The following is a 24,425-nucleotide window of genomic DNA, read 5'->3' as shown; positions in this document are numbered from 1 at the left end:
TCTCTGAACCTCTCCACGTCACTTGCGGACTTGGTCGGCCCTTGCGAGGAGCTGGGCATCAAGGTCGACGCAGCAATCAAGATTGAGACAGCCAACTCATTGTGGGACCACGGGGAAATGATCTACTATGGGCATCGAATGGGTGTCTGCCACAATGGAACAGGCGGTGGTCAGGCGCGTAACTGGATTCCAGCCTTGACGTGGCTTCACCGAAACAAATGACCCCAAGCTTCACAATCAGGTCTGTGGAACACGAGTAACAACGTCCTTTATTCTTCACAAGTAGCGAATCAGGTCCAGGTGATTCCTTGCAGCCCACACATCCAATCCGTTTCATAAGGCTCATAGACATCAGTCGGGCCAAACTCGTTCCCTTCCGCCGCGTCAAAGTTGCAGACATTGACGTTGAAATTGCACAATTGCACCGGGTCCAGGCTGACGCCCTTCTCCGATACAGTCTCCCACGGATTCGTCAGCTGCTCATACTCGTGCTTGTCAAAGCAGTCTGCGGGGCCCTTCAAGATCTCCTCCTTGGTCAGACCGTACGTCTGGACGAGCTTCTCCGCCAGCCGGTGCTCCGGCACGTCGTCATCGCTATCGCGCCTCTGGAACCGCCACTCGGTCCACTGGCGATTCGACTCCTGCCTGCACAGGATCGCGGGCGAGGAGGCATCGCACGCTGTCTTGTTAAAGGTGCGGATGACGTACACGTTCTGCGCCTGCATGAGAAGCGCCATGGCGTTGACGCTGACAGTCTTGTACATCCACGTGTCGACGTCGTCTTGGGTCAGGTTCGTCTGGCGGGTGAGAAAGGCGCCGCCGCGCAGGACCTTGTTGATGCCCCAGGTCGGGTCGGCGATGGGGGCATCAATGACATTTTTCGCATACGTGCCAATCGCTTGCTTGTACTCGTCGACCTTGCTGCCCATCTGGCTGGATAAGTCGCTCCATCGCAGGAACTGGCCGCCCGCGCTGGGCGCCAGCATCATGCCGCCCGCAATGATGTTGCCGCCTTGAATGGTGCTGGCGACGCTGCCCGCTGTGGCGCCGAGTACTGCTGTGGTCGGGAAGGCGTTGAGGATACCATTTACCCATGCAATGAGCTGCTTTATGGGGGTGACATTGTCCTTCTTTGCAGGCCAAAGGTCGTTGACCACCTTTGCGAGCTTCAGGCTCAGGATTGTTGCAGAATATTGTACGGCGAGGTTGAGATTATTGACGTAGTTGTTCCAGCCTTGGATGCCCATCAAGGCATACCTGACGTGAACAATTAGTACGCAGAGCAGTGACTGGGGCAGGTTGGCGAGTGTCGGACTTACCAGCCGGGCATAGTAACCGGCGAACATGGTTGGCCGGCACTGCACCACAAGTTGACTCCGCAGAAAAAGTTGGGAGCCCCCAAGTAAGCTCCCAAAGCTTGGATATTATTGGTGGGATATGCCGTGTAATATTTCGAGGCGTCGTCCAGGAAGCTGTCTACATCCTCCTTCACCCACGTATCGCTGGAGAGTGGGCCAGGTTCGCAGTCCTCGGAGGGTCTCACCAGTGTAAGCAAGTCACGGCCACGGGCCGACGGAGCCGCGTCAACACTGAGACTCAAAAACCCAGCGCATAGAGCCAGAAAAGACCGTCGATACATGATGGGTTGTTGTTTCTCGAGGTTGAACTGCCGGCAGTTACTCTGGAAAGCCGAGGAAGAGCTACCTGGATGTCTGTGCGAAGCAGTTCTTTAAAGGAAACTTAAAGACAAGAATATGACGCTTGATGGTACGGTTCATATGATGCACGTTCCTAGCGTTCAACTGAGACATATAAGCATCTTGGAGTCAATACAATCAGAACCCATGTTCGCCGTGTAAGCCATTCTCCAGGATGGCTGGTTGGTCGTCGGATTTGGCAAGCATCATTGCGTGATAAGGTGTAATCGAGCAAGCACATCCTTTCATCTATTAAGCCTTTGTTACGATGGCGCTGACTGGGGCACGAATCGTTTGTCACGCGCCAAATTTCCAAAAAAGCAGAAAAAGAAGAAGAAAAAAGACTCAGTGGTACGGGTAAAGAGTCGGTCGACGTCGCAACGAATACTTCGTAGATAAGGTTTCCACTAGGCTTGGATCCCTATGGGTCAAGTTCGGCGTTGCCGTTTGGTAAATGTTTCTCCATTTAATCAATCAAGACGATCCTCTGGGCGATGTTAGTGTAGATCCCTCCAACAGAGTTTGCGGGAACTTTATCAGTAATAATATAAAGAAATTGATAGACCTGAGAGCACTGATTCAACCACTTGGCTCCGCTATGGCGATGGCCACCGGATAGACAATTGGCTCGGGCATAGAATCAAATCCTTAGTCGTTCTATTACTCGCAAATAACTATCTCTTTCCAAGACTGAGATGTGACTATAGAATCAAGACGTGAGGTTTTAATTTGTTATGGTCGTAATTCCCTACAATCTACACAGAAGGTCGAAATAACAAAAAAGACATTCAACGCTGCCACGATTTGTCTCAGAGGCAAAGCAACCCGTGTCATTCGTTCCCTTTCTGCCTTTTTATGAATAATTTTTTTTTAAAGACACACTCGCCATGAAGTACACAACCGCCCTACTCCTCGGAGCCCTCGCCTCACAAGCCCTCGGCAACAGGCATCACTTTTGTTGGTGCGATAGCGACCAAGTCCCCGATTCCGACCCATGCCTGACCCAGGCCGCCTGTGCCAAGTATCCTCAGGACAAGTTCTTCGGCGTCGTAGGAGGTGACCCGTCAGCGCCAACAATATCCAAATGGAGCGAGAAGAAGGGAAAGTGCTACGGCACACGTGCGTGGCCCGTGATTCCACATCCTTTCCTCGGAGGGAACGAGTTTGAAGAAGCTTGCTTTGCTGCGGCGTCGGACCAGGCTGTCATCGACGCTTGCGGAGCTTTTCCTGGGAGGAGGACAGGAGTCAGATCTTACTGTTCTGAGCCGTTTCAGTGATGAGAGTAAGCTCGTCTGGCATGTAAAACGTAAGCAGATTCAAACGCGGTGCACTTGCAACTTCACCAGCTCGAGAAGAAAATGCTGACGACTTCTTTACACAGCCTTCTACTAGCGGACAAGATAAAAATACAGTTGGGCACCATTGCTGAAGCATGGGAGGTTGTCAACATTATTCCAAATTGTTGACAGAGATTGAGGGTATACAATGACTACATTGTATGGAATGTTGTCTATAGCCCGATCAAGCCGCGTTTCCTAACGTATAGAGGAATACTCAGCGAATCAGGCGAACTTAATTACCTTATTTAATATCTATCACCGAGCTCTACCCTAGTTCTGGGCTATCGCTCACAATCTCTGTTGGCGAGTAGCAAAGAAGTGGCCTTAGTGAAGGGCCAAAAGTTACGCAAGTACAAGTCCCCGACTGGTAGCTTGGTTGTGATTAAGAAGCCTGCACGTTTTCTCTGCGATGGCTGTCGTTCAGAATAGTACGCTCTCGCGCATGTCCGATGGAGACGGATGCGTTTGCTGGAAGGGGGCCGAAAGAACTAAGGAGGGTCCCACCAATCATGTGGCGTCGAGAGCGTGGGTCGCATACAAGACCCACACCCCTATATAACCCTGCCAATTGCCGTTTTGCTTGCCTTCGGGCATTTGGTCAATTTGAAACGATACAGAGAAGATGTAAGTACCAATTTCAAGGTCAGACGTTCGAGCCCGGAATCAGCCACTAACTTCTGCACAGTAGCATGGCCCCTGCACTAAGGATGACACGCTCAATCAAAGAGAAGCTACCAATTTTTTTCTGGTTTCCTTTCTATAGAGCAGGCGTTCCCTGTTTATTCTTCTTCCTACGAATTAAAGTGATCTTAGCTGAGGCCTCGACAAGGATTCTGTCGCCCCTGAGGAGAGTCTCCGACCATGTCAGTCGCCGCTTGATCGGTTGCTAAGACGTTGGTAAACACATTATTGATGACCTGTTTTGAATTGGAACATCCCACTTGCCAATCACATACACGCATTCAACAGGCGATGCATTGGGTCAAATATTCTGGTTGTATTATTTGTTAGTAGTAAGGAACATTACAAATACTGAGAGGGCAATATCATGTATCCGCAGCCCGTGCTAGGTAGTAAGAAGAAGATGTCTAGATGTGCTTAGGAACGGAATATCTATAATCTATAAGGAGAGAGTGCGTGTCGTGTCATTAAGTCGTAAATCGGATGGCAAGGCAAAAAGATATCCCCAAATCGGTCATAATTGATAATCAATCTCATGCTTGGGGCGCGGCAGTGCGCTTGGGCATCTCCATGTCCACTCCGCGGAAGCGGAGGCCACGTTTCTTCTTGGACGAAGTGGTGGTGGTGGAAGTGGAAGTGCTCTTCTTCTTGTCATCATCGGAGCCCTTGTCGCCAGCTTTGCTGGTGGTGGTGGCCTTGGCGGTGATGGTCGCGCTCGCTGAAGTGACGGAAGAAGTGACCACAGGGCCCGTAGTGCTGACGACTAGAGTCGAGGGGGTCGAACTCGGGGAAGGAGCGTTAGTCTTTGTGGCCCAGTAGGCATCCAGGCGGCTCTCGATCTCCTGCTCATTGTTATAAGGCTGGAGCTTGGCCATGTACTCGATGCGGGACTTGATCGCGGAGTAGTCGTAGGCAGCAGAGTTCTCGGTCTTGGAGCGCCACTCCAGCTGCATGGGATCGGCAAAGGCTTCCTCATCATAGCCAAGGTCCTCGAGCTTGGTGACGTTGAAAGCAGCCATCATCTCGTGGTCCTCGTGGATGAGATTGTGGCAGTGGAACATGTACACACCGGGCCAAGGGGCATAGTGAGCCTCGACGGTGACAGTCTCGCCGGGTCCAACCCATACAACATCCTTGAGACCCTGGGACTCGTACGGGAAGACAGTGTTGCTGCGGCCGTTGACACGCTTGATAACGCGGAAGTCGACGAGGTGGATGTGAATGGGGTGGCTCCAGCCGCCGGAGCTGTTCTCAAGCTCCCAGACCTCAACAGTACCTCGCTTGGGCTTGGCCAGAACGCGGTTGTTCACATCGGCAAAAATGACACCGTTAATCCTCCAGTCGCTGCCGGTGCGGTGGAAGAGGAAATGCTGATCAACGCCGGTCTTGTCTTTAGGGAAAGGCACAGCGCGAAGGGAGGAGGGGACCTCGGATTTGTCATTGACGGAGTCGTCGCTGACAATAAAGCGCATAACCTTGTCGGTGTGCAGGTAGTCAACATCTGCGGCGAAGCCTCTGGTGTTGCGCATCGTGACGTTCTCGCCTTTATACTTGGAGAAGTCGATGACGATCTCGTAGCGTTCAGCCATGGAGATGTAAAGATCCTTGACCTTCTGTGGACCCGTCAAGAGGCCCGCATCGGAAGAGATGACTTCGAACTCGACTCTGTTGGCCTTGAGATCCTCAAGGTAGAGAAAGAATGTGCGGGAGATGGCGGCATCGAGAAGACGGAAGCGGTACTTTCGGGGCTCAACCTTCAGATACGGCCAAGGCTGTCCATTCACGTGGATCACGTCTCCGTACAGGCTGGTCTGTTCGTTGGCGGGAGAATACAAAGTGCCATCAGCATTGTATTGCTTCGCAGAGAGAATCAGAGGAATGTCGTAGATGCCGTAAGCGCTGGGAAGGCCAAGAGAGTCTTCTGCAGGATCGTGAAGAATGTAAGCGCCAGCTTGGCCAAAATAGGCGTTCTCGGCAGTGTGGTCGATGGCGTGGTCGTGATACCAGAGAGTGCGCGCGTTTTGGTTGTTGGGATAGTAGTAGTCTTTAAACTGGCCAGGATTGAAGACGTCTTCAGCCCAACCGTCCCAAGGCGTGCGCTGAGCAGAAAGATTAGCGTATGGCATCTAAAACGCATATGGTCTGGAGCCTAACCGAAGGGGAGCCGTGGAGGTGAACGGAGCTGGCCATCTTGGCGTGGTTGGTAAAGCGGACAACTGCCTCCTCGCCACGCTCCATGAGGAACGTCGGTCCTGGTGCTATGCCATCATAACCAACCAATTTGGCGGGCTTGAGGTTGGGGTAGACTAGCTGGGTGAACTCCTTAACCTCAACCTCGTAGTATCTGATCTTATTTCCAGTCACTGGGTTGGTGATGGGCTGACTGGGGCTGATGTGAGTTAGCCACGGGCATTCTTTGCAAATTGGGTGAGGGACAGGATGGGACTTGCTATCGCTCTTCTTTGGGAGGGGGGATTGGCAGGGGGAATTCATAAAGCCATGTGTATGCGGGACTTTCCCAGTCCTTGGCAAGGGTATTTGAGGCGAGAGCCAGGACGATGGCCACAAATTGGCGTAAAGTAAGAGAGACCATGGTGGAGAAGGAAGACAAGATGCAGGGGACAGAGCCAAGAGAAACTGTGCAAGTGACACGTGCTGGCCAAGACGGGCAGCAATGCCTTTGTAACTGTCAAGTGCTGGAAGGAGATGAGGGCTATGAGAATGGTGGATAATGTTTCCAGGTATCGGGATAGAGCCCCGGTATTTATCAACTTTCACAATGCGTCTTGAAGGTTAACCCAGGTGGCAGAGGCGGCGAGGCCACCGACCGGATTAATGCGATCCAGTCCAATCTGACAGTGCCGACGCCGGATCCCAGATAGAAAGCAACAACGACAGCATTGGCAATGGCGTGAATCGGTGTAGCATAGACCTAGGGCAAATGTTTCCCAAACAGAAGTTGTCGGCTAGCCCGTTGAAGCAAGAGCATCGCTAGTCTGTACCGCTCTCCTTGGCGACCAGTATGCCCTTGGGATGGGCGGGCTGACGAGGGCGCGCCGCGGAGCTCACCGGCTGACTTCCAGTCCTTCAACCTAGACTGCGCTGTTCGATGTCGTTGGGGCAAGTCGTTGCACATGCGTCAACTCTAAGAGCAGATATCCGGACAGTGAAGAAAGAAAGCCCGGCGAAAAACACGCGATAGACGCAACTATCTTGTCCGGCTATGCGGAGGTGGGTCTGGACCCAGGATGTCGGTTCAGCAGGCTCATGGCAGCCTGCGGGATGACCGAGCTAGTCACCGGCATGAGCGCAATACATTGGATGCCTCGAGCCGGGCCCATCTGCGGTCTCGTGGATTAAAGACGTGGAGTAAGAAGTCAACGACCGTCACCCAAAGTCATTCAGACCCACAACGTTCAAGTGCCGTTTGTGGCTGGGTCAATGACCAAGGCCATCAAGAGCAGCGCCACTCTCGTATCACGCAATTTCTGATGCATGGAACTGCAAGAGAAGCGTTTGCCGGCCGGGCGCGATATTCACATTTGACGTTGGTATGAACGATATGAGCGGGCTGGGAATGGGCACCAGGTGTCGAAGCCATAAAGAAAGGTTTAGTGCGGCTGTTCAGTCAGTCTAGATCCCATGTCCGCCGAATTTGTGTGGCGATTTCAGCCTCCGAGCTCTCGACAATGCGAGATATCGATAGCGCGAGCCTAATGAGTTGAAACGAGCCACCAAGCGAGCACCAAAAATGGCCCAACGAGGCTATTCTGGGACCACGGTACAGGCTCGAGCGCCAGTGCCGGTAGCCGCAGGAAGCTTGAGAGCTGATGCGCATCGAATGGAAAGTGGATAAAGGTGACTTGGAGCTGATGTGCAAGAGGCTCCAGGGTGCTGGGTCGGTAGTTTGTAGAATCGAAGTTTGACGGTATCCTTGACGAATAGGACTTTGCGTCTCCAAGAACACAGGAGCAGGGATTTTGCCATGAGCCAATGGCTTCGAGGTTGGGGAAGTATGCATCGTATCTGGTTCAGCTGCAATTAAGTGGTAGCTGAACACCTCGAAGCAGGCATTCTGTGCGACTCGAATGCTGCGAGCCTCCACACCAAGCACTATATTGGGCTCTGTCGACGCTCCGGCCGACTCTGATTGGCTCCTGATTGTATATCCTTTCCCTTCCCATGGTGGAGGGGAACACCCTGGCCTATGCCTGTCCCATGTCCATCGTGACAGGTTGAACTTTCTCATTGGCGTCAGCGAGCGGACAATGCCTGGCATTTGGTGTCAACGGTCGACTCTGAAAGTTTGGTGGAGGCTGGTCGCAAGAGAGCCGGACACAGTTCCGCGGCACGTTGCGATGCGGTAGCCAGATGGCTACCCTTAGAACTGGAAAGCGAGGCCAAGTCGAGGAGACTATCGTACGCCACATTGACGCAGCTGCATGATGCAGCAGACTGCTTGTTGTTGCGTTGATGCGGCCATAATTCGACGACCATCCCGCCTCGGTTGGCCTTTTCGTCCAAGGTCTCCGCAGTAGAGAAGCCTCATGTTGATATCGGATGAAGCGTGGAAGTTCGGACAATGCACACCGTCTGGACTCTGACGGCCTACTAGCAATCTGATCTCAGGGGTGAAACCGTGAATATGTGGAGGCAGTGTCCATGTTTCGGCCGGAAATGGAGAAGACGAAGGGTGGGACAAAGCGTTGAAGTCGCCGGAATTGGCAGTGAGGACGATGAGGAGGAGGCAAAAAGGGGGGGAAGTCGAAAGAGAGCGAGCAGTCAGCGACTCGCGCGCCTTCCCCAAGTTTTCGGTTCCTGTTGCCCCACATTTTAGCGCCAAGCCGCTACCGTCGCTAAACCTTATTAGCGCTTCAGCCCGGACCAAGATGAAGCTTAAATTCCGTTCAAATGATTGGCTCCTTTCCCGTGATCTGGCTTAAGGGTCTATCTTAGTCAGGCGCCTTTTGTCCCTCCGTTTCTTTCGCCGCCGCTAGACGACGCCGAAAACCTCTGGATAAACTGGGCAGCATGACTTTAGCTGGCCGCGTCCTTCGGCGCTTTGTGCTCGTATATCCCAGGCTGCACCTTGTGGGCTTGTCAGCGAATCATTCTCCCGGCAACCGTGGGGCCAGGGATTTCAGCTACCCAAGCTGCCGGGCCACGAACAACGAGTAGACACACGAACGGGTCCTCGTCCTTCTCAAAGCCGAATCACCAAGCCCGAGCCGATGACCGTGTCTCGAAGCCCCCAACGTTTCTGGTTTCACGACAACCGTTGCGTACACGAGAGAAAGTCTTTTCGGACAACTCACATAGGACACGCACACGACGCGCTCTCGCTTCTATGCTCAGTCTTTGTCGGTTGGGCCTCGTGGCCGAACAGATCCCCGATGGCATCTCGCCGGTGCTTTGAATACCAACCTCTCATGCCAAGACCCTGAGCTGGCTAAAGACTGCCCGAAATGCTTTCCACCCTCTATGAAATCCACCTGGTGGCGGTAGTGGTCTTCTCGTGGCGTTTTGCTATCAAGTGGTAGCCTCAGCTTCTGCGGACCCTCATCTCCTTATCTTGTGACCTACCAGCTACCCAGCCATTTGGCTGATAAACCATAGCTGATCGATTTGGATCCGAATCTCCGCACAATTTGGTGTGATAAGTGTGGAGATCTGCATAGGATTCTTGGATTGAAGTCGTTTTTCTAGCTCTTCGCGCATGGACCGGCATAGGACCGGCATACAGCCAGACCAAGCTGCAGCATCGCGGCCTCGCCGGAGCTCGCGATTCCGGTCTCTCTTGCATAGTGCATGCTGCATCGTAGCTCGTGCATGTGCATACCACTTGCATAAGTGCCTTCCGTACTATTCGTCTGGTCTGGGTTCATCCTCTCGTTTCGAATCAGCCAGCCTAACCTCATGGAGTTGTCAAAGGAATCACACCTCGGGTCCTAGTCCACAACGACGCCGCGTTCTAGGCCATTCATCCTCAATTGCCAAGCCTCTCGGTGCCCACGAACCGATGCCAGGTCTTGAGAGTACGAGAGGTATTGCGGGGGGACGCGATCCCGACTGGCCTTTGAGAGAACCTTCATAAGTGTTGGCTTTCATCGCGGCATTCTGACCCACAAGAAGTTGGCCATCACTCCCATCTTTTACATTTGTATCTAGGAAAGTCAACTGGTTGACTCAGCCGTACCTTCATCATGATTTCGGCAAAGATACTCTTCTATGAGGCATTAAGCGCATTGCTGTCTTTGACTTCTGTTCAAGCACAGGCTGCCGACTATCCGTTCGACATCAACGGAGCTTTTGAGGGGTCAGTATATTGCTCCAATCTTTAGACAGCCATTGGAGGACTTCCGACTGACATAAATACTGCAGCGCTTCTGCCACCACGGGGGACTTTAATTCAGGCGGCATAATTAGATGCAATGGCCACTCCATCACTGTACCCCAGAATCTTCAAGTCACGTTTCCCGCGGCCTTTATCCCGTACAAGGACTTCGTCGGCAGTAGTGGTGGCTACTCCGGCTACAATTGCGAAGTCACCGGCAACGTCATCAATGGGGTCCTCATCGCTGCCCAAGTCTCCATTGCTCAATCGCTGCTGAACGCTGCCTCTGGCCTCGTCGAAAGCGTAAACACCGATGGTCGAATCAAACTGACGGACGGAACGACGATTCGCATCAATGATCCTAACGCCGTCTTCTCCGTCGGATATACTGCCCAGCCTTTTTTCACTGCTGACGACGCCAACCCCAGTATCAGCTCTTTCTCTGGTTTTCCCATGTGTGTTCCGCGCAGCGCAACCGACGCTCTTTGTCCCCAGTCCAATAGACCGGATATCACTCCGGGCGTCAAACAAGGGCTTTTGTAAGTCTTGATGATTGCCTTCTTCAAGGCATCTTCTAACAGATTACTAGCAAAGCACCCGATGCTCTTGTCATGGCCCCTATTGTAGCAGGTGATTTTATCGAATACTCTGGTGTTCAATCCAATGGCGAGATCATCGTCTACAATCTCGTTGTGAGCAATGTTCAAATAATCACTACGGGTGTTCCGACGTACATCCGCATGGAGGATGCCAATATTGGTGTTTGGACCGCCGACACGGCCAACCAGGAAATCGCACAGACTCGAGTCAGTTATTACTATGCTCACGGCAAGGTACTCTTGAAGCTAATGCATCACAGTTCGTCGGCTACACATCTGACTCTGCTGCGAACGTCAACCCCATCAAGATCTACGCCATTGAGTATGACCCGTGCACCGGCCAGGCTGTCGACCGTGAGATTGCAGGCGTGAGTGTTCCCAACACCGAGGTCCGCAACAAGTTCGAGTACCGCATCAAGGCGACCCAGAATGACAACTACGCCCGTGAGTACCGCGTCGTAGCCGGCACCGGCACCGTAAAGACCAAGAACGGTATCATGGCCGGCCAGTACGTCATGCCTGTCTCCGAATGGATCCAGCCCGAGGACTCTGTTCCCGGCCGCCCTCCCAGTCCGCACGACTTCCGAAGCTACGCTTTCCTGACCAAGGGACTGGGTCGCGATGCTGAGGGTAACCTTTGGGGCCCGCTCAATCCCTTCCCCCAGACTGGTGCCACCGTCTACGACAACTCCAAGTGCCCTGCTGCAAGCACCCCTACGACCGGCACTGGCACTGGAACGGGCACCGGCGCCGGAACCGGCACTACCTCTGCCACGGCTGCCAGCAACTCGGCAGCGGCTGTCAAATACAAGGATGTCGTGACCATGCCTACCTTCAACTGGGTGTCATCTCAGAGTGGCACTCTCACCGTCGGTTGCCAGTCCAACAGTACCGACGATACCTCGGTCGCGATGAAGTTGAGCTACACCAACAAGGATGGCACTACCACCGGCCTCACCATGATCTCCGCCGGCAAGGGTCTCTGGAACTTCAATAGTAACAAGATCAGGCAGCCGAACACTGGAACGGTCATTTGCAAGAGTGGTCTTGGCGGCCAGGTGGCGCGCTGAGGTGCTTGCAGTAAAGACGCGGCTAATGGGGTGTGGGAGGGTGATGCCTTTGGCGTTTACGTTGGGACTTGGCTGCGCTATACCTATAAATTTCGGCTACACACTTATGAATGATGACCAAAATTACTGAAATCGATCCTCCTTCCGTATTCATGCTTTAACTATTTGAGGATGACTCAGGCCGAAGGCACATGTGCCAGGGAACTGAAGTCTCCGCGACGAAGTAGTATTTCGATGGTTGACAACTCAGCTTAGGGGCTCGGACAAGATGAGATAATTAAACCATAGCCATATCCACGTCTTGTAGTTCCACGACTCCGAAGACGGCAAAGATAGAAGACGAGGATCAAACTTAGCGTCGCGCTTTCGACATGGGTGTTTCTGATGGTTGTTTGGCGTTTGGTGGAGATGAGTGAGGACGTGTTTGACTTGAAGCGCTAGAGTGAGACGGTCTAACCGAGTAGTCCATCGCTACTCCGAAAATGTGCAGCCAAAGGTGAAGTGCTTCTCCAGAGGACACTCAAAGGGGCGCTTCAGTCAATTATCCATATGCGGCTGCCTGCACCAGTCGCTCACCTTTTACTTATATCCCGAAGCTAAGAATCAGGTAGAAGACACCATGTGGTAGAAGTTGCTTAATTTCAAGTGGAAGGAGCCCTCATAAGGGGCCGTCTTTGTTGACGTCGTGTCGTTCGGTGGGAAGGTAGTCTGAGGTGGCAGAACGATGGGGTCGCGCCACACCTGATGCTGCATCGAATTGCTAATATTCAGCTGCTAAAGGCTCATTGAGGTTACTTTTATATATCAGGGAGAGAAAGAGATGAGTGGAGGTCTAGCGGGTGAGCAAGTCAGTTTTCGATACAACGTAATTCGTAGCGCCAGGACCTTGCGCCCTTCTAATAGATGAATATTGGACTTTCCCTCTGATCTTAGAAACCTATTTCGATAAGCTACATGCACCTATATATGGCTGTGGATTCCAGGATTAACAACTAGCACTTACCAGTACCCATTACTCCTGGCTGTTGTGAGCATTACGCAAACCCCTGTTATTACCTGCCTGATCCCAGATATACAATTTTGTATAGTGATGCGCGCAGAGCAAAGGGCGAATGAAGCGTTGGACAGGCCTGTGACTTGCGGGTTGCAGCTCATTGTCTCGGCTCTATCGCAAGACCCGCCAGCATTTGGAGGCTTCGGCCGCTTCGCTTGTAATACCCATGGCTTCATAGGACACTCATATGTTGTTCAGGCAGTCGATGAAAAGCACATAGCAGTGAAATATTGCTTGAACAGAAATACTCGTGCGATTTTGTCTTTGTAATTCCAAAATCATTGTGAGATAGAATCTCCTCTCCCTCTGAATTCCCAAGATTCCAGTATTCTAATGTATTTGGGGACCAAAATGAATCGAAAAAACATCAAATTTCAATAGACTCAACAGAGATATCGCTTTCTTCATCTCCTGACCTGGTATCAAGGTCAGAAATCTCTCTCTCATCGAATACAGGACCTATGGTTTCGAATTCATGAGATGGACTATGGAGCTTGTCACGCTGAAAATAGCACTTGAAGCAGAAATCGAAGTTTTCGCAGCTCTTGCAGGAATTCCTTGTACCAATCAGCCGCTACTTGCATAGACAAGTATTAGCAAGCCGAAATTAGAAACAGAACCGGCAGAGTTCTGTATGCAAAATGAAGGAAGTACATACCGCTTGGCAACAATCACAAGTCAGAGTGGCATGTTCATATCCTTTTTTTGGAGAAGAAGCCGCTGTGGCTGAGCTACGTCGTTTCTTCCCAAGACTTGTTGCAGTTGAGTTCTTCATGGACAACAGTTTCCTGATTTTTTCTCCGCTATTGTGAAAGGTGGCAATATCCAATGGGCTCCAGCTCTGACCCGCGTCGCCCGGAACGACCAACAATTGGCTGGCTTTCCGTTCGAGGAGGAGCTCAATAATCTCTGTTTGCGTTTCGGATGGTTTTTCTTTCTCAAACAGTTCCCTTGAGGTCACACCTCGTGCGGCCCAGCACAGTGCTGTCCAGCCGTCCTTGTCGACTTGATCAACCTCTATATCTGGTAGTGAAAGCACAAGCCGGACGATCTCGACATCACCGCTTTGTGCCGCCCATTGTAAAACAGTCCGGCCCGTGTTGTCTGCGGCATAAACATCGCAATTGATGTCGAGCAGATGCTGGAAGCTATCGATTGCGGTGACAGCTGCCAAATGAATCGGCAAACGGCCCATCCTGTCCAAAATATTTGCGGCCGCTCCGTAGTCGAGTAGAAGCTTGATAGCGTGGGGGGACCTTCGCATGCAAGCCGCGCCGAGCGCCGAGCCGTAATATCCGCAGCTTTGATTGACATCTGCCTTAGCCTCAACCACGAGATATCGCATAATTTCGAGTACTTCGTGGTCAGCCGTAGTACTTAGGCATGTGGCCTGCAGGGGGCTGCCAAGCAAGCCTCCAATACCAGCGTTCACATCTGCACCACGAGCATGGAGATGCTTAACCATCCACAGATCACCATAATAGCAGGCTTGATTCAAGACACCGCCAGATCGGAAGGTTCGCATATTGATATCGGCGCCCTTTCCAATCAAGTATTCAATGATAGGCCAGTTGTCGGACGAATTCGGTCTTCTGATGAGGTTCAGTAGTGGTGAACAACAGCCGTTCTTGCACACAGCGTTGACTTCAGCCCGCGCATTAACGAGCTTCTTGACAGCAGCTAATTGAGGCTTTTCATCGTTGGTTCGATGTATGAGAGCTGTTTTCCCATGAGAGTCGGCAGAGTTGATGCTTGGACTATACTGAAGAAGGGCCTCGATGACTCCAGGGCTCGTGGCGAGTTGGATGGCGGTGAAGCTGGTGGTCTTTGTAGTAAAGTCCACATCGGCGCCACCTTCGAGCAAACTTTGGATTGAAGCCAAGTCACAGTTTTCCAAAGTAACAGCAAGAAGGAGCGGTGTGACCCCCTTGTAGAGGCCCTCTGATCCTTCAAGATCGACTTGAGCCTTGAACTCCAACAGCACGTCGATAGCAGCAGCCTGCCCTGACATTGCTGCCCGGTGGATTGGGCCTAGGCCAATATGGTCTTTCATTTCCGTCTCTGGATAGAGGGCGAGAATCTGTCTCATCGTGCTCACGGACGACAGACTGAGCGAAAGAGGTGTCCTCCCGTTCCATCCGCTGCCAGATGCTGTCGCCCCTTGATCCAGCAGAAACCCAACAACCTCAAAATGCTGGGCTTCTGCCGCCTCAAAGAGAGCCGACTCACCGTATCCGTCCCTCCAGTCGATGTCTGCGCCGCTGTGGACGAGGTAGCGAACACACTCCAGACTCCCTTGACGTGCTGCCTCTGAAAGTGCAGACAGGCTGTCAGGCTCGGTGTTGTTGATACCGGCGCCATTTTCGATTAAGTATTCAATGAAATCTATGCGCCCTAGCCTCGCTGCTACCGTCAGAGGAGTCTGTTTCCCACTTCTCCAGTTGGGATTAGCACCATACTCTACCAATAGCATCAACATCGCCAGGGTGCTATCGGGGTTGCCGCAAATATCACACAACAAATGTGTATCGGTATCCTCGGATAAAGTGACTGCTTCTCTCTGGAATAAGACACGGGCAAACTCGACGCGTCCATGTTTGACGGCGTTTTTCAACTGCCTAGCTAGGATTGAATGTGTTCCTGGCGAGATGCTGAGCATATCAAGCAAGGGAAGTGCTGTCCGTACGAGATCAAGGTCTGCCACCAAATCTAAACACTTCTCGATTTCAGGGAGCTCTGGTTTGAAGTTGTTGTCAGGGTCCCTAGCAATATGTGCCAAAGTCCGGGAGACCTCAAAATGACCGAGCCTAGAGCTTTCGTTCAGGGCAGAGTTCTCAAGGCCGTCTTTTGCTCCGACATCAATTTTGTGCGCAATCAGAGTCTTGATGACATCTGCACCTCTAGGGGATCCGCCAGCAGCCACGGTCATTATGACGCCATGACCACCAGAGTCGTCAACGTCAGCGTCGTGATCAAGGAGGAGTTTGCAAATGGAGGCATGACCATTGCCGACCGCTCGAAGCAGGGCAGTCGTTTCGGGAAACTCGACAAGAGCGTTTGGTGAGCACCCATGACTGAGGAGAGCAACCACACACGCCTCGAACCCGAGTTCAGAGACACGCAGTAGAAGAGACGCTGGCCAGGCGAGGTTTTCTGGGACTGACTGAATGAGAACATCGAGAACTTGGCTCTCAGCAGATGATGCGGCTGCAATGAGTGCAGATTGGAAATGTGATTCTCGAAAATGGCCAGGCTCCAGGGCGAGTAGGTATTTCACAACATCCATCATACCCGCTCGAGACGCTTCTTCGAGAGCAATGCCTGTGTCGGCAAAGCTGCGATTTTCGGGAGCATCTGCCCAATCTTTCACCAATCGAGGGTCCCCGATCCCAGCAATTAATGACAGTGGACACGCTGATGAGACCAGGGTCTCCAGTCGATCGGCTCTATTCATGGGGTTAGACATTGTCCACCTTGATTCTGCCCAGCTTCGCCATGCCGACATAGAGTTTTCTCCGAAGAATTCCATCACCTCAACCCTTGGCCTCTTTGATTCCGGAATGTTGTTGTAATGCTCGGGCCAGTTCATGACGACGTACTCATACAGCGTCGTCCGATCCTCAAACATTGACCGCGAGATGAGAATGGGGCCTTGGTCGAAGCTGCACGTGACCCCTTTGTTCCTGTCTTTCCAAGTCAAAAATTCTTCTCGATGTAAGAGCTCAAGACACAAAACAACAATATCTCGGTGACTGTCTGAAGCCATCCTGAACCACTCAACTCCCTGACCCAGGAGTAAATCGCGAAGAGCGGAATGGCTGATTCCTACATCGTTGTTGTTGTTAATCGCAAGGATACCCCAAAGAAGAGTAGCTATTGAGGAACGCAGGAGAAGCCCGTATTCTTCTGTCATGGCTGGACCGTTTACAATCTCGCGCTGTTGTATCCAGAAAACAACCATGCTCAGTTCCTGGACGCTAAGTGGTCGAATCGACAAGAGTACCCGAGACAAGATTTGTCGAACAAGCCGCCGTTCGGACTCTTGGATCTTACTCAAAAGGTGTCGGAAGAAAGCCTCGGGGGTTTTGTAATCTTCAAGGGATAGCAATGTTTCAACGGGGATTATTGAAGCAGCCCCCATGAATTGAAGTATGATGGCATCCCTTAATTCAGCATCCTGAATATTGAGGACAAGGCGAACAATATCTTGAACACTAGACTCAGGAGCGTTTGCATCTGCGACCAACATCTCAACGAACTTCCGTAGGGGGTCTCTTTCTTTCTGCCTGAAATGCAAACTCGTGTAGTGGTGGATAGAATTGGAGACCTTGTTAGCTTGAGTTGACGCGGTGTCGCTATGAACGCTGTGGGTGGTGTTGTAGTCTCGAAGTTCGACTTCGCTTGAATATGAAGGGCTGAAATCTGTTTGCTCTGTATTCAGTGACTTGCCCGGCCACTCTGGCAGAATCTCCTTGGTAAAAGCCAAGATTTTGAGCTTGCTTTCGGTCATCAGAATGAGACCACGGAAAGTGTCGAGCAGTTGCTCGCGCGAACTGGTTTCGCATTGATCAAGATTGATGAGTAGACAGACAACCTCCATGCCGTATATGAGATCTTCCAAAATGTAGAGAGCGTCATAGAGAGTCCAGGCACGTAAGAACTCTCTTTGATTTAATAATTTCTGGGTAGAAGCGGGTGGCTCGATTGCGCTGAGGATCTGGGCAATGAAAGATGTTGCCATTTTCAAAGAAGAATTGCGACGGCTGTCGTATTGATCGAAGGTGAAGTGAAGTATGAATTTCTTTTGCGTCTTGAATTTGTTCTCCTCGTCCTCGTAAAACTCTTGAAGAGCGCCGGATGCTTCGGGGCCATAAATCTGCAACGCCAGGGGGCCACGAGACCTGTGCCATTCAGAGAAGGCATCAGTTTTTTTTATCCAGTTGAATCGGTTGTATTCTGGCCACGGTTGATCGGATAAGGCTTGGACAGGGGGCGAAAGATAATGCAGGACTTGAAGCCACGACTTCTGTATAGCATATGCCGCATCGCTCGGGGAAACTTGATCGTGTAAGTCTATGGTGATTCAAAAAAAAAAAAAAAATCAAAGACCATAGGGCACAGACCTGTGACGGTTTCAATCATCTTCCAGATGATCTCCTTAGCTTTCTCATGACTTTCGTCATTGGTGAGACGGAGGAGGTTTTCCTGAGAAATGCCTAGGGTACCCCTGAACTGGGCGAAAGACTACTTGTACTTTCAGAAGCGATCCAGAAGCTATATGTACCATCGGGCAAGCTTACAATGTTTGAGGAGCTTTCTGTGTGGTAAATGCTCGCTACTCTGGAAAATTGAGGAATTTTCGTTTCCAGGAATACTTGGTTGACCTCGGTGACCGCGGCTGCTAATACATCGATAGAGCGCAGAAGGACAGGTGACTGGATGTCTACTTTCCGGGTAATCCATTGGGCAACTTGATTCACGACCTCACACTGAGTGGTTGCGCGATGAACACAATCGAGAAAAATCTTCGTTTTGTTATCACTCTTCACTGCCACCATTGAAAAGGAAATAACTTACGAATAAGCTGGTGGACGAATCGATGTCTCGATATTTGTCCCTGTCGAGGGCAGCCTGCGCAATTGCCTTCACCAACCCTCAATTAGAGCAGTCCCAAAATTTAGACAAAGGTGGAAAAAGCTTACACATTTGACGATTGTCCCGCCTAGCTCATTACCTACCCATACAATAGGGGGCGAGGAACCCTGGATATGAAGTCAGTTCTGATGGCGACTAAAATATCAAATGAACAGAATACGGGTCCTTGACCTGCAAGTTCTTTCGACGTTGTAGAAGCCGGACCAGCAACTTGAGTGCCTGATCTTTGATGGCATCTCTGGAGCCTCGGCCCTGGATGACATCGTCTACTTCAAAATCCACAAAGGTTTTAGTTGCTTGAGCTGGAAGACAGCCGTCGAGAGTTGATAAAAGCCAGTCAAAACGGGTTGAAGTGCGAGCATCGGAGTTTTGCTGAGCTTTCGGTGGTCTCACAATGACCACACTACAAGTTCTGATCAGATAAAGATCCGAGAAAGGGTGTACAGGTCCTCTCCTAAGGACTCACTCTAACAGTGGGCTTGACATCTTTACCTCCATGACACAGCTCAGGGGAAAGATATGGAAGCTATGCAACAATCCGCAAAAATAACGTGGAGGTCATGATGGCGAAGCAGTCGGCAACAGCGGCGATAGCGAAAGTGGGAAAGCTGACGGGGCTGCTGATGGAAATGAGTCGAGAGGAGAACACAACTTGATTGCCTCCAGCGGCGTGGGTTATGGGTACCTACCATACATATTAAGCTCATGAATCCTTACGTGGATGGTCTGCATATGCGTGCAGCAGAGACAAGCAGGTGATAGAGAGGCGAGCAGGGCAATGCAGCTTCGGGAATCTCTTGGAGTCGGTCAGGCGACAGGTACCTCCGTAGTTGGCCTCGGCATGGGACTTGGCAGCATGAAAGTATGTGATAACAGGAAGCAATATTAGAGGCCAGTTACTCAATCCCTTGCATTGGTTTAGCCCAGGTATCATTCACACCAAACACAAACTCGAAATCTGCAGACTGCCTCCCCCCTTGCCACCACTCACTCAACGTCTCTAGCCACCGAACGATGACCCAGGCTCCAATGTGTATAAAAACCTAGACTTTCTCCATACCCTGGAAGACTGAGCACCTTCCTGACTCGAAGACTTACCATAACACAGCCTTTGCTCACTTCTTTATCAGCGTTATGGATCATGTCACGAACTTCTCCCAACTCGATCAACTTGACCGATCCGAGGACTCGGACCTAATCGATGATGAGGAAGAAGCTATTTACTCGATTAGCACTCAATTGTATCCATCTGACGGAAAGGCGGACTATCGGACCCGGAATTCAAAAGCTGACCCCTTTCAGAGGACGACCGTAGTAGATCGCGATGGAGTCGTCAGCATCCGATGCAAGATACTTGACGTCGTACATGGTACAATGTCACCCGACAATCCAACCTCATTCGCCACCTTAAACGTTTTCAAGTGCGCCTTCATTTCTAGGAGGCACAGCCGCCGGGCCAGTTCTGCAGATGTCGAACTCGTATTCAAGGGTCGGGGTGCGGGGGCCCCAGACCCTGAAGTGGTAGAAATTGCGCCACAGGGAAAATTCTGCCTTATGCCCGAGACCGAGGAGAATACGGTGACACGAGAGGTATCAGGTGGCGTCACTGTGCCGCTCGTAGGAGGACCAGGGGCTGAAGGGATGCTGAAGTGGCAAGAGGTCGGGGTTCGACAGAAGAAGAAGTACACAACAGTCATTGGCGAGGCAAGACTCCTTGGCAGAAATGAGGGCGAGGATGATTCAGCTGCATGGACACTGCTGGAAAACCCTATCACTTGTGACGGAGTGCCGGAGGCGTTAACAGGAGCCATCCTACTGAAGAGGAGAGACGGCTTTAGTCACTTCCAGTGTGACTTCAGTATTACAGTGAAGACAGACAGATGGACCGCCTTTGCCAACTTTTTCAAGTCATTACCACTGGACGACCCCATCCTATTCGACCCCCGATTACCGCCTACCAATAAGCTCATGATCTACGCGACAAATAGCCTGGCCAATATCAGCCTCAGAGACTTTGAGAACATCAATATCATGAAGATCAAGACAGGTGTGACTTATGAGGAGTCGAAGCCGCCATCACACGCCACTGAGGTATCAGCGAGAGGACTCTGATGAGACGTCTTGGCTGACGAACTGGAAGTCCGAGGAACAAAGTGGTACTAAGCGAGTAGCCCCTAATGGACAGTAGAATGCATGAGTGTTCAGCAACTCCTTGCACATGTGACCTTTCTATACATATGATGCTAGATGAGTCTACCTTACTTGAGGCGATATTTTACATGATATCTGTTGGGCCTTATCGCTGGCTATATTAAGACGCACGGAAAGGGATGAACCGCTGCACTCGCCGCCCAGTCATGCCGCAGTGACCATTCCATCAATGGGACCCCTGTATACAATATTGGTGCCGCACCACCACATTGAGCTATTTTATCACTCACATCAGGTATGCATCATGCAGTGCTTATCACAATCCTTATTGAGGCAGCCTCGCCCGAGATTCCCCTTACACACCCTCTCAGCTCTGGAGTGGACGAGTCTCTGCCCAGCACGGCAAGCCACGCTCTTTCATCTTCGCTGAATGTTTGATTTCCCCCAGGTTACCCCTTTCCTTCCAAGTATCACACTCTTTTCACTGAAGGGGTCCTCTGAGATTTCCTTACTTCCACCATGGTAGCTTCCGTGCCCTTGCCGAGTACCGACCCAGATGCCGACTATGAGTCCGACAACTCTGAAGGAAGTGAATATTACTCCGGCATTGATGATCAGCCCGAAGAGAATTTACTGGCCAGACTTGAGAACGAGCTGGCTGAGAAAATATGGGATTTCCAAGGACGCAAGGACGACCAATCTCGCAAACAACGTGAGGAACTGCTATCCAAATTCTTCAGTCAGCACTCGAGTACGATCAGAAGCAAGACCCCGCACTTTTTAGAAAACATATTTCATATCCTGGCCCGCATTCGAGAACCAAGGATCTCCAAACTTAAGCTGCTTGTATACTGGGTTGTCCAGCATCACTGGCAGCTATTGACAGAACATGACCGGCAAGGAATGACTGGGTTCCACCTAGCAATACAGAGCGAGAATCACAAATTGGTGAGGTACCTGTTGGATGCCTACACAAAATACCACAAGGCCGACGAATCAGGGATCGAAAACATTCTAGGGGCTACTTACCATGAAAACAACTCTCTCCACTTGGCCATGAAAGATATGACACCCATCTTAGGCAAAATGAAGCAGAGTGGTCAGCTTGAAGCCATCATAAAGCTAATCGACAACGCGAGCACCAAAATACTTACCACAAAAAACGAACATGGCTTCACTCCCCTGCACCTAGCCGTCGAGGCCAAAAAGTGCACGCCACAACAGCTCATAATCATTAAGAAGCTGGTCGAGAGGTGTGACGCATCACTCGACGTGCGAGGAGGCAAGGACGGCACATATTTCTCCCCATATCAATATCTTATGAGAACATATCAAGAGTTGCCGGAGCTCCTTGGCGTTGGTACCGGTTCAAGCACTCGGAATGCAAACCTGAAGTCAAAGAATACAGACGATGGACGAATGAAGGCGGCCACAAAATCACCTCTGGACCAGATTGGCAGAGTAAAAAGGATGTATTCTGCAGAGAAGCCACGCAATCAAGTCTACAGCAGTGAACTTACCCCGACCCAGGAAGTCTCTGACCACCCTTCATCCATTACGGATACCAACCAATACCGATCAAGATCCGAGAATCTATCGAGTTACCCAGTCAAGGGTGGCCAAGGTTCTAATAACTTCCAGAAGCCCGACTCTGGCGAAACTCCCGGCCAACGAAGCAATAACACGCAGAGTCTTCAAACGAAGCCTACAATGGATGGACCGAAGACATCATTGGATGGTAACACCTCTGTCTTATCCAGAGAACAACAAACGCAGTTCTCGACAACGATGGCAGCTGCCCAGATGACTCCCGGGCAGAAGAACAGCACAAAGACCAAGACCAATCAGACCCAAGATAGGGCTACGACTGAGAGCGTCAATGAGATCGCCACATTTCTCAAGCACGTGTATCTACGCAAGAGAAGCCGACATCTAGCTCTAGACTTCTTGTACGGAGGGTTTTCAGGTGAGTATTACTCTTGCCATAGTCTCCAAGTCACAAAAACTAATAAGACATTACAGACAGGCAGATAGACTTCAATCTCAACGGAAAAAAGGGCGAGATATCTGAAGAGGACTTCACACTTGGCTACCAGTGTGCTAAGCTTGAAGACACACTTCAGTCTGTCTGCATACCTAACCTCACCATCAAACCTTTGCCGCCTATTCAACCTGTCGGCAAGCCAGACGATGATATAAAACTCCGGCAAGAGCATCCTTCCCGTAGGCAACCCGTCGTGGGCAGAACAGATCTTGGCATCATTTTCGATTGGCTCCAGAACAAGGCCAAGGTAAAAAAGATTATTAAATTAGATGTGGACGACTCTAACCACCCGCCCCATTGCGATGAGGCTATAGAAAAGGCTACAAAACCCTTCGACATTGAGGTTTGGAACTGGGTTAAGATCGATCTTTGCTGCGACACGATAGCTAAGGTCGCGCCTAAGGCTCGCCACATCATGCTATATTGGAGTGGAAACAATGCCGTGCTTCGTGGATGGAGTGATTCCAGAAACGGCCTGGCACGTCTACAATATCTGGAAAAAGTTGATGTCTTTCTTCGATCGGTGAGTTGATCTAAACAGCTGGCAAAATGTTCCACTGACAAGAATTCATGTACACAGGGCGTAGAGGGTATGGAGAGAAATGCTAAGAACTTCAAAAGCTTCCAGGACCGGCTCAAACTTAGACAGCCGAGACTCACAATCACATTATTCGATCAGGAGAACCTGGTATCAGCCACACGAATATTCGTGAAAAAAGAGAACGCCCTACACAATCACAAGTGGCTCAAGTGCATGGACAGTTTCTCTGGATTCATCAGGAACGTGCGCCTTAGTGACTCTCAAACAAAGTCACTGAAACCAATCAGGATTGCCATCATCGACGATGGGATCGACACAACCGAGCGGAAGCTGCATGGCCGTGTCAGTGGCGGGCAGTGCTTCTGCTCTCAAGACGAAAGCCCGTCTTTCTGCGTATCAGCGGATGGCCATGGAACGACGATGGCCCACCAGATATCACGGGTCTTTCCATTTGCTGAGATCATCTCCCTCAAGCTGGACGAGCACGCACAGAGCAATGGCACCTCGCAGTTCAGTGTGCGGAGCGCTGCCGACGCTGTACAATATGCCAAGAAGCTGAATGTTAGCATCATCAACATGAGTTGGAGCGTCGAGCCTACCGATGCTAACAAGGACTGGCTGCTTGACCTGAGAGATTCTCTCATGCTGGCCGACAAGAACAATATTCTCATGTTCTGCGCTGCCAGCGATCAGGGCAAGACAGCTGACAAAAGCTACCCTGGCCAGTACTCACGCGGACCCCAGAGTACCCTGTTCAAGATCGGTGCTGCTACGGCTACGGGGGCAGAGTACCATTACGTGTCACTCAAAGACGTTGATTTTCTCTTCCCTGGTCGCGTCGTAGAAAAGGAGCAGGACGAAGAGGTGGCAGATTCCGCAGCCAGCATGCGGCCCAAAGATCGAAGCTCGGAAGGCTCATCAATCGCCACGGCATTTGCGTCTGGACTGGCCGGAATCATCCTGTACATCCTTCAGCTAGTAAGTTGCTACTATAAGGATGACGAAGATGTTCCTGCCGTTGCCAGGTACTATGACAGGATTAGGGATAATCCCAGAAAGATGAAGGAAGTATTTGAGAGGCTCGCGGCCACCAACATGAAGTTCGTCGAAGTATGGAGGGCTTTTGAGACTGCTGAGAACGATTGGCGCGCGGGGGGAGACAAGATCGAGATCTTGTCTGAGATTTGCACTAAGCTGCTAGGCGGCTTGGTTTAGGTTGTGTTTTATTACTCTAGAGTAGGTAACATAGTACATGGTGT

At 51.1% G+C, this 24,425-nt stretch overlaps 7 protein-coding genes across 7 annotated transcripts; 4 read left to right on the top strand and 3 right to left on the bottom strand.

Annotated features, from left to right (window-relative positions):
* Nucleotides 1-290: 290 nt before the first annotated feature.
* On the bottom strand, nucleotides 291-1,639 carry CORC01_11170 (uncharacterized protein; the record flags this gene model as incomplete). Its single annotated transcript, XM_022622796.1, has 2 exons — nucleotides 291-1,257; nucleotides 1,320-1,639. The coding sequence occupies 2 exons, from the start codon at nucleotides 1,637-1,639 to the stop codon at nucleotides 291-293; spliced, it is 1,287 nt and encodes a 428-aa protein (XP_022470738.1).
* A 945-nt stretch (nucleotides 1,640-2,584) lies between these two features.
* Nucleotides 2,585-3,089, top strand: CORC01_11169 (uncharacterized protein; the record flags this gene model as incomplete). The annotated part of the gene is made up of 2 exons (XM_022622795.1): nucleotides 2,585-2,816; nucleotides 3,079-3,089. The coding sequence occupies 2 exons, from the start codon at nucleotides 2,585-2,587 to the stop codon at nucleotides 3,087-3,089; spliced, it is 243 nt and encodes an 80-aa protein (XP_022470737.1).
* Nucleotides 3,090-4,251: 1,162 nt separating this feature from the next.
* CORC01_11168 (bilirubin oxidase) lies at nucleotides 4,252-7,023 on the bottom strand (the record flags this gene model as incomplete). Its single annotated transcript, XM_022622794.1, has 3 exons — nucleotides 4,252-5,817; nucleotides 5,873-6,107; nucleotides 6,962-7,023. 3 exons carry the CDS (start codon nucleotides 7,021-7,023, stop codon nucleotides 4,252-4,254), a joined length of 1,863 nt encoding a protein of 620 aa, XP_022470736.1.
* A 1,726-nt stretch (nucleotides 7,024-8,749) lies between these two features.
* On the top strand, nucleotides 8,750-8,896 carry CORC01_11167 (uncharacterized protein; the record flags this gene model as incomplete). The annotated part of the gene is made up of 1 exon (XM_022622793.1): nucleotides 8,750-8,896. The coding sequence occupies one exon, from the start codon at nucleotides 8,750-8,752 to the stop codon at nucleotides 8,894-8,896; it is 147 nt and encodes a 48-aa protein (XP_022470735.1).
* A 1,025-nt stretch (nucleotides 8,897-9,921) lies between these two features.
* Nucleotides 9,922-11,721, top strand: CORC01_11166 (uncharacterized protein; the record flags this gene model as incomplete). The annotated part of the gene is made up of 4 exons (XM_022622792.1): nucleotides 9,922-10,034; nucleotides 10,100-10,591; nucleotides 10,642-10,858; nucleotides 10,912-11,721. 4 exons carry the CDS (start codon nucleotides 9,922-9,924, stop codon nucleotides 11,719-11,721), a joined length of 1,632 nt encoding a protein of 543 aa, XP_022470734.1.
* Nucleotides 11,722-13,272: 1,551 nt separating this feature from the next.
* Nucleotides 13,273-17,821, bottom strand: CORC01_11165 (uncharacterized protein; the record flags this gene model as incomplete). Its single annotated transcript, XM_022622791.1, has 3 exons — nucleotides 13,273-13,349; nucleotides 13,622-17,676; nucleotides 17,787-17,821. 3 exons carry the CDS (start codon nucleotides 17,819-17,821, stop codon nucleotides 13,273-13,275), a joined length of 4,167 nt encoding a protein of 1,388 aa, XP_022470733.1.
* Nucleotides 17,822-19,564: 1,743 nt separating this feature from the next.
* Nucleotides 19,565-24,381, top strand: CORC01_11164 (uncharacterized protein; the record flags this gene model as incomplete). The annotated part of the gene is made up of 4 exons (XM_022622790.1): nucleotides 19,565-20,477; nucleotides 21,108-22,547; nucleotides 22,604-23,148; nucleotides 23,206-24,381. 4 exons carry the CDS (start codon nucleotides 19,565-19,567, stop codon nucleotides 24,379-24,381), a joined length of 4,074 nt encoding a protein of 1,357 aa, XP_022470732.1.
* Between the last annotated feature and the right edge of the window lie 44 nt (nucleotides 24,382-24,425).

The sequence above is a fragment of the Colletotrichum orchidophilum genome (genome assembly GCF_001831195.1).
Source record: "Colletotrichum orchidophilum strain IMI 309357 chromosome Unknown Scaffold_117.1, whole genome shotgun sequence".
In the NCBI taxonomy this organism is placed as follows: Eukaryota; Fungi; Ascomycota; class Sordariomycetes; order Glomerellales; family Glomerellaceae; genus Colletotrichum; species Colletotrichum orchidophilum.
This window is presented reverse-complemented; position numbering and strand designations above follow the sequence as displayed.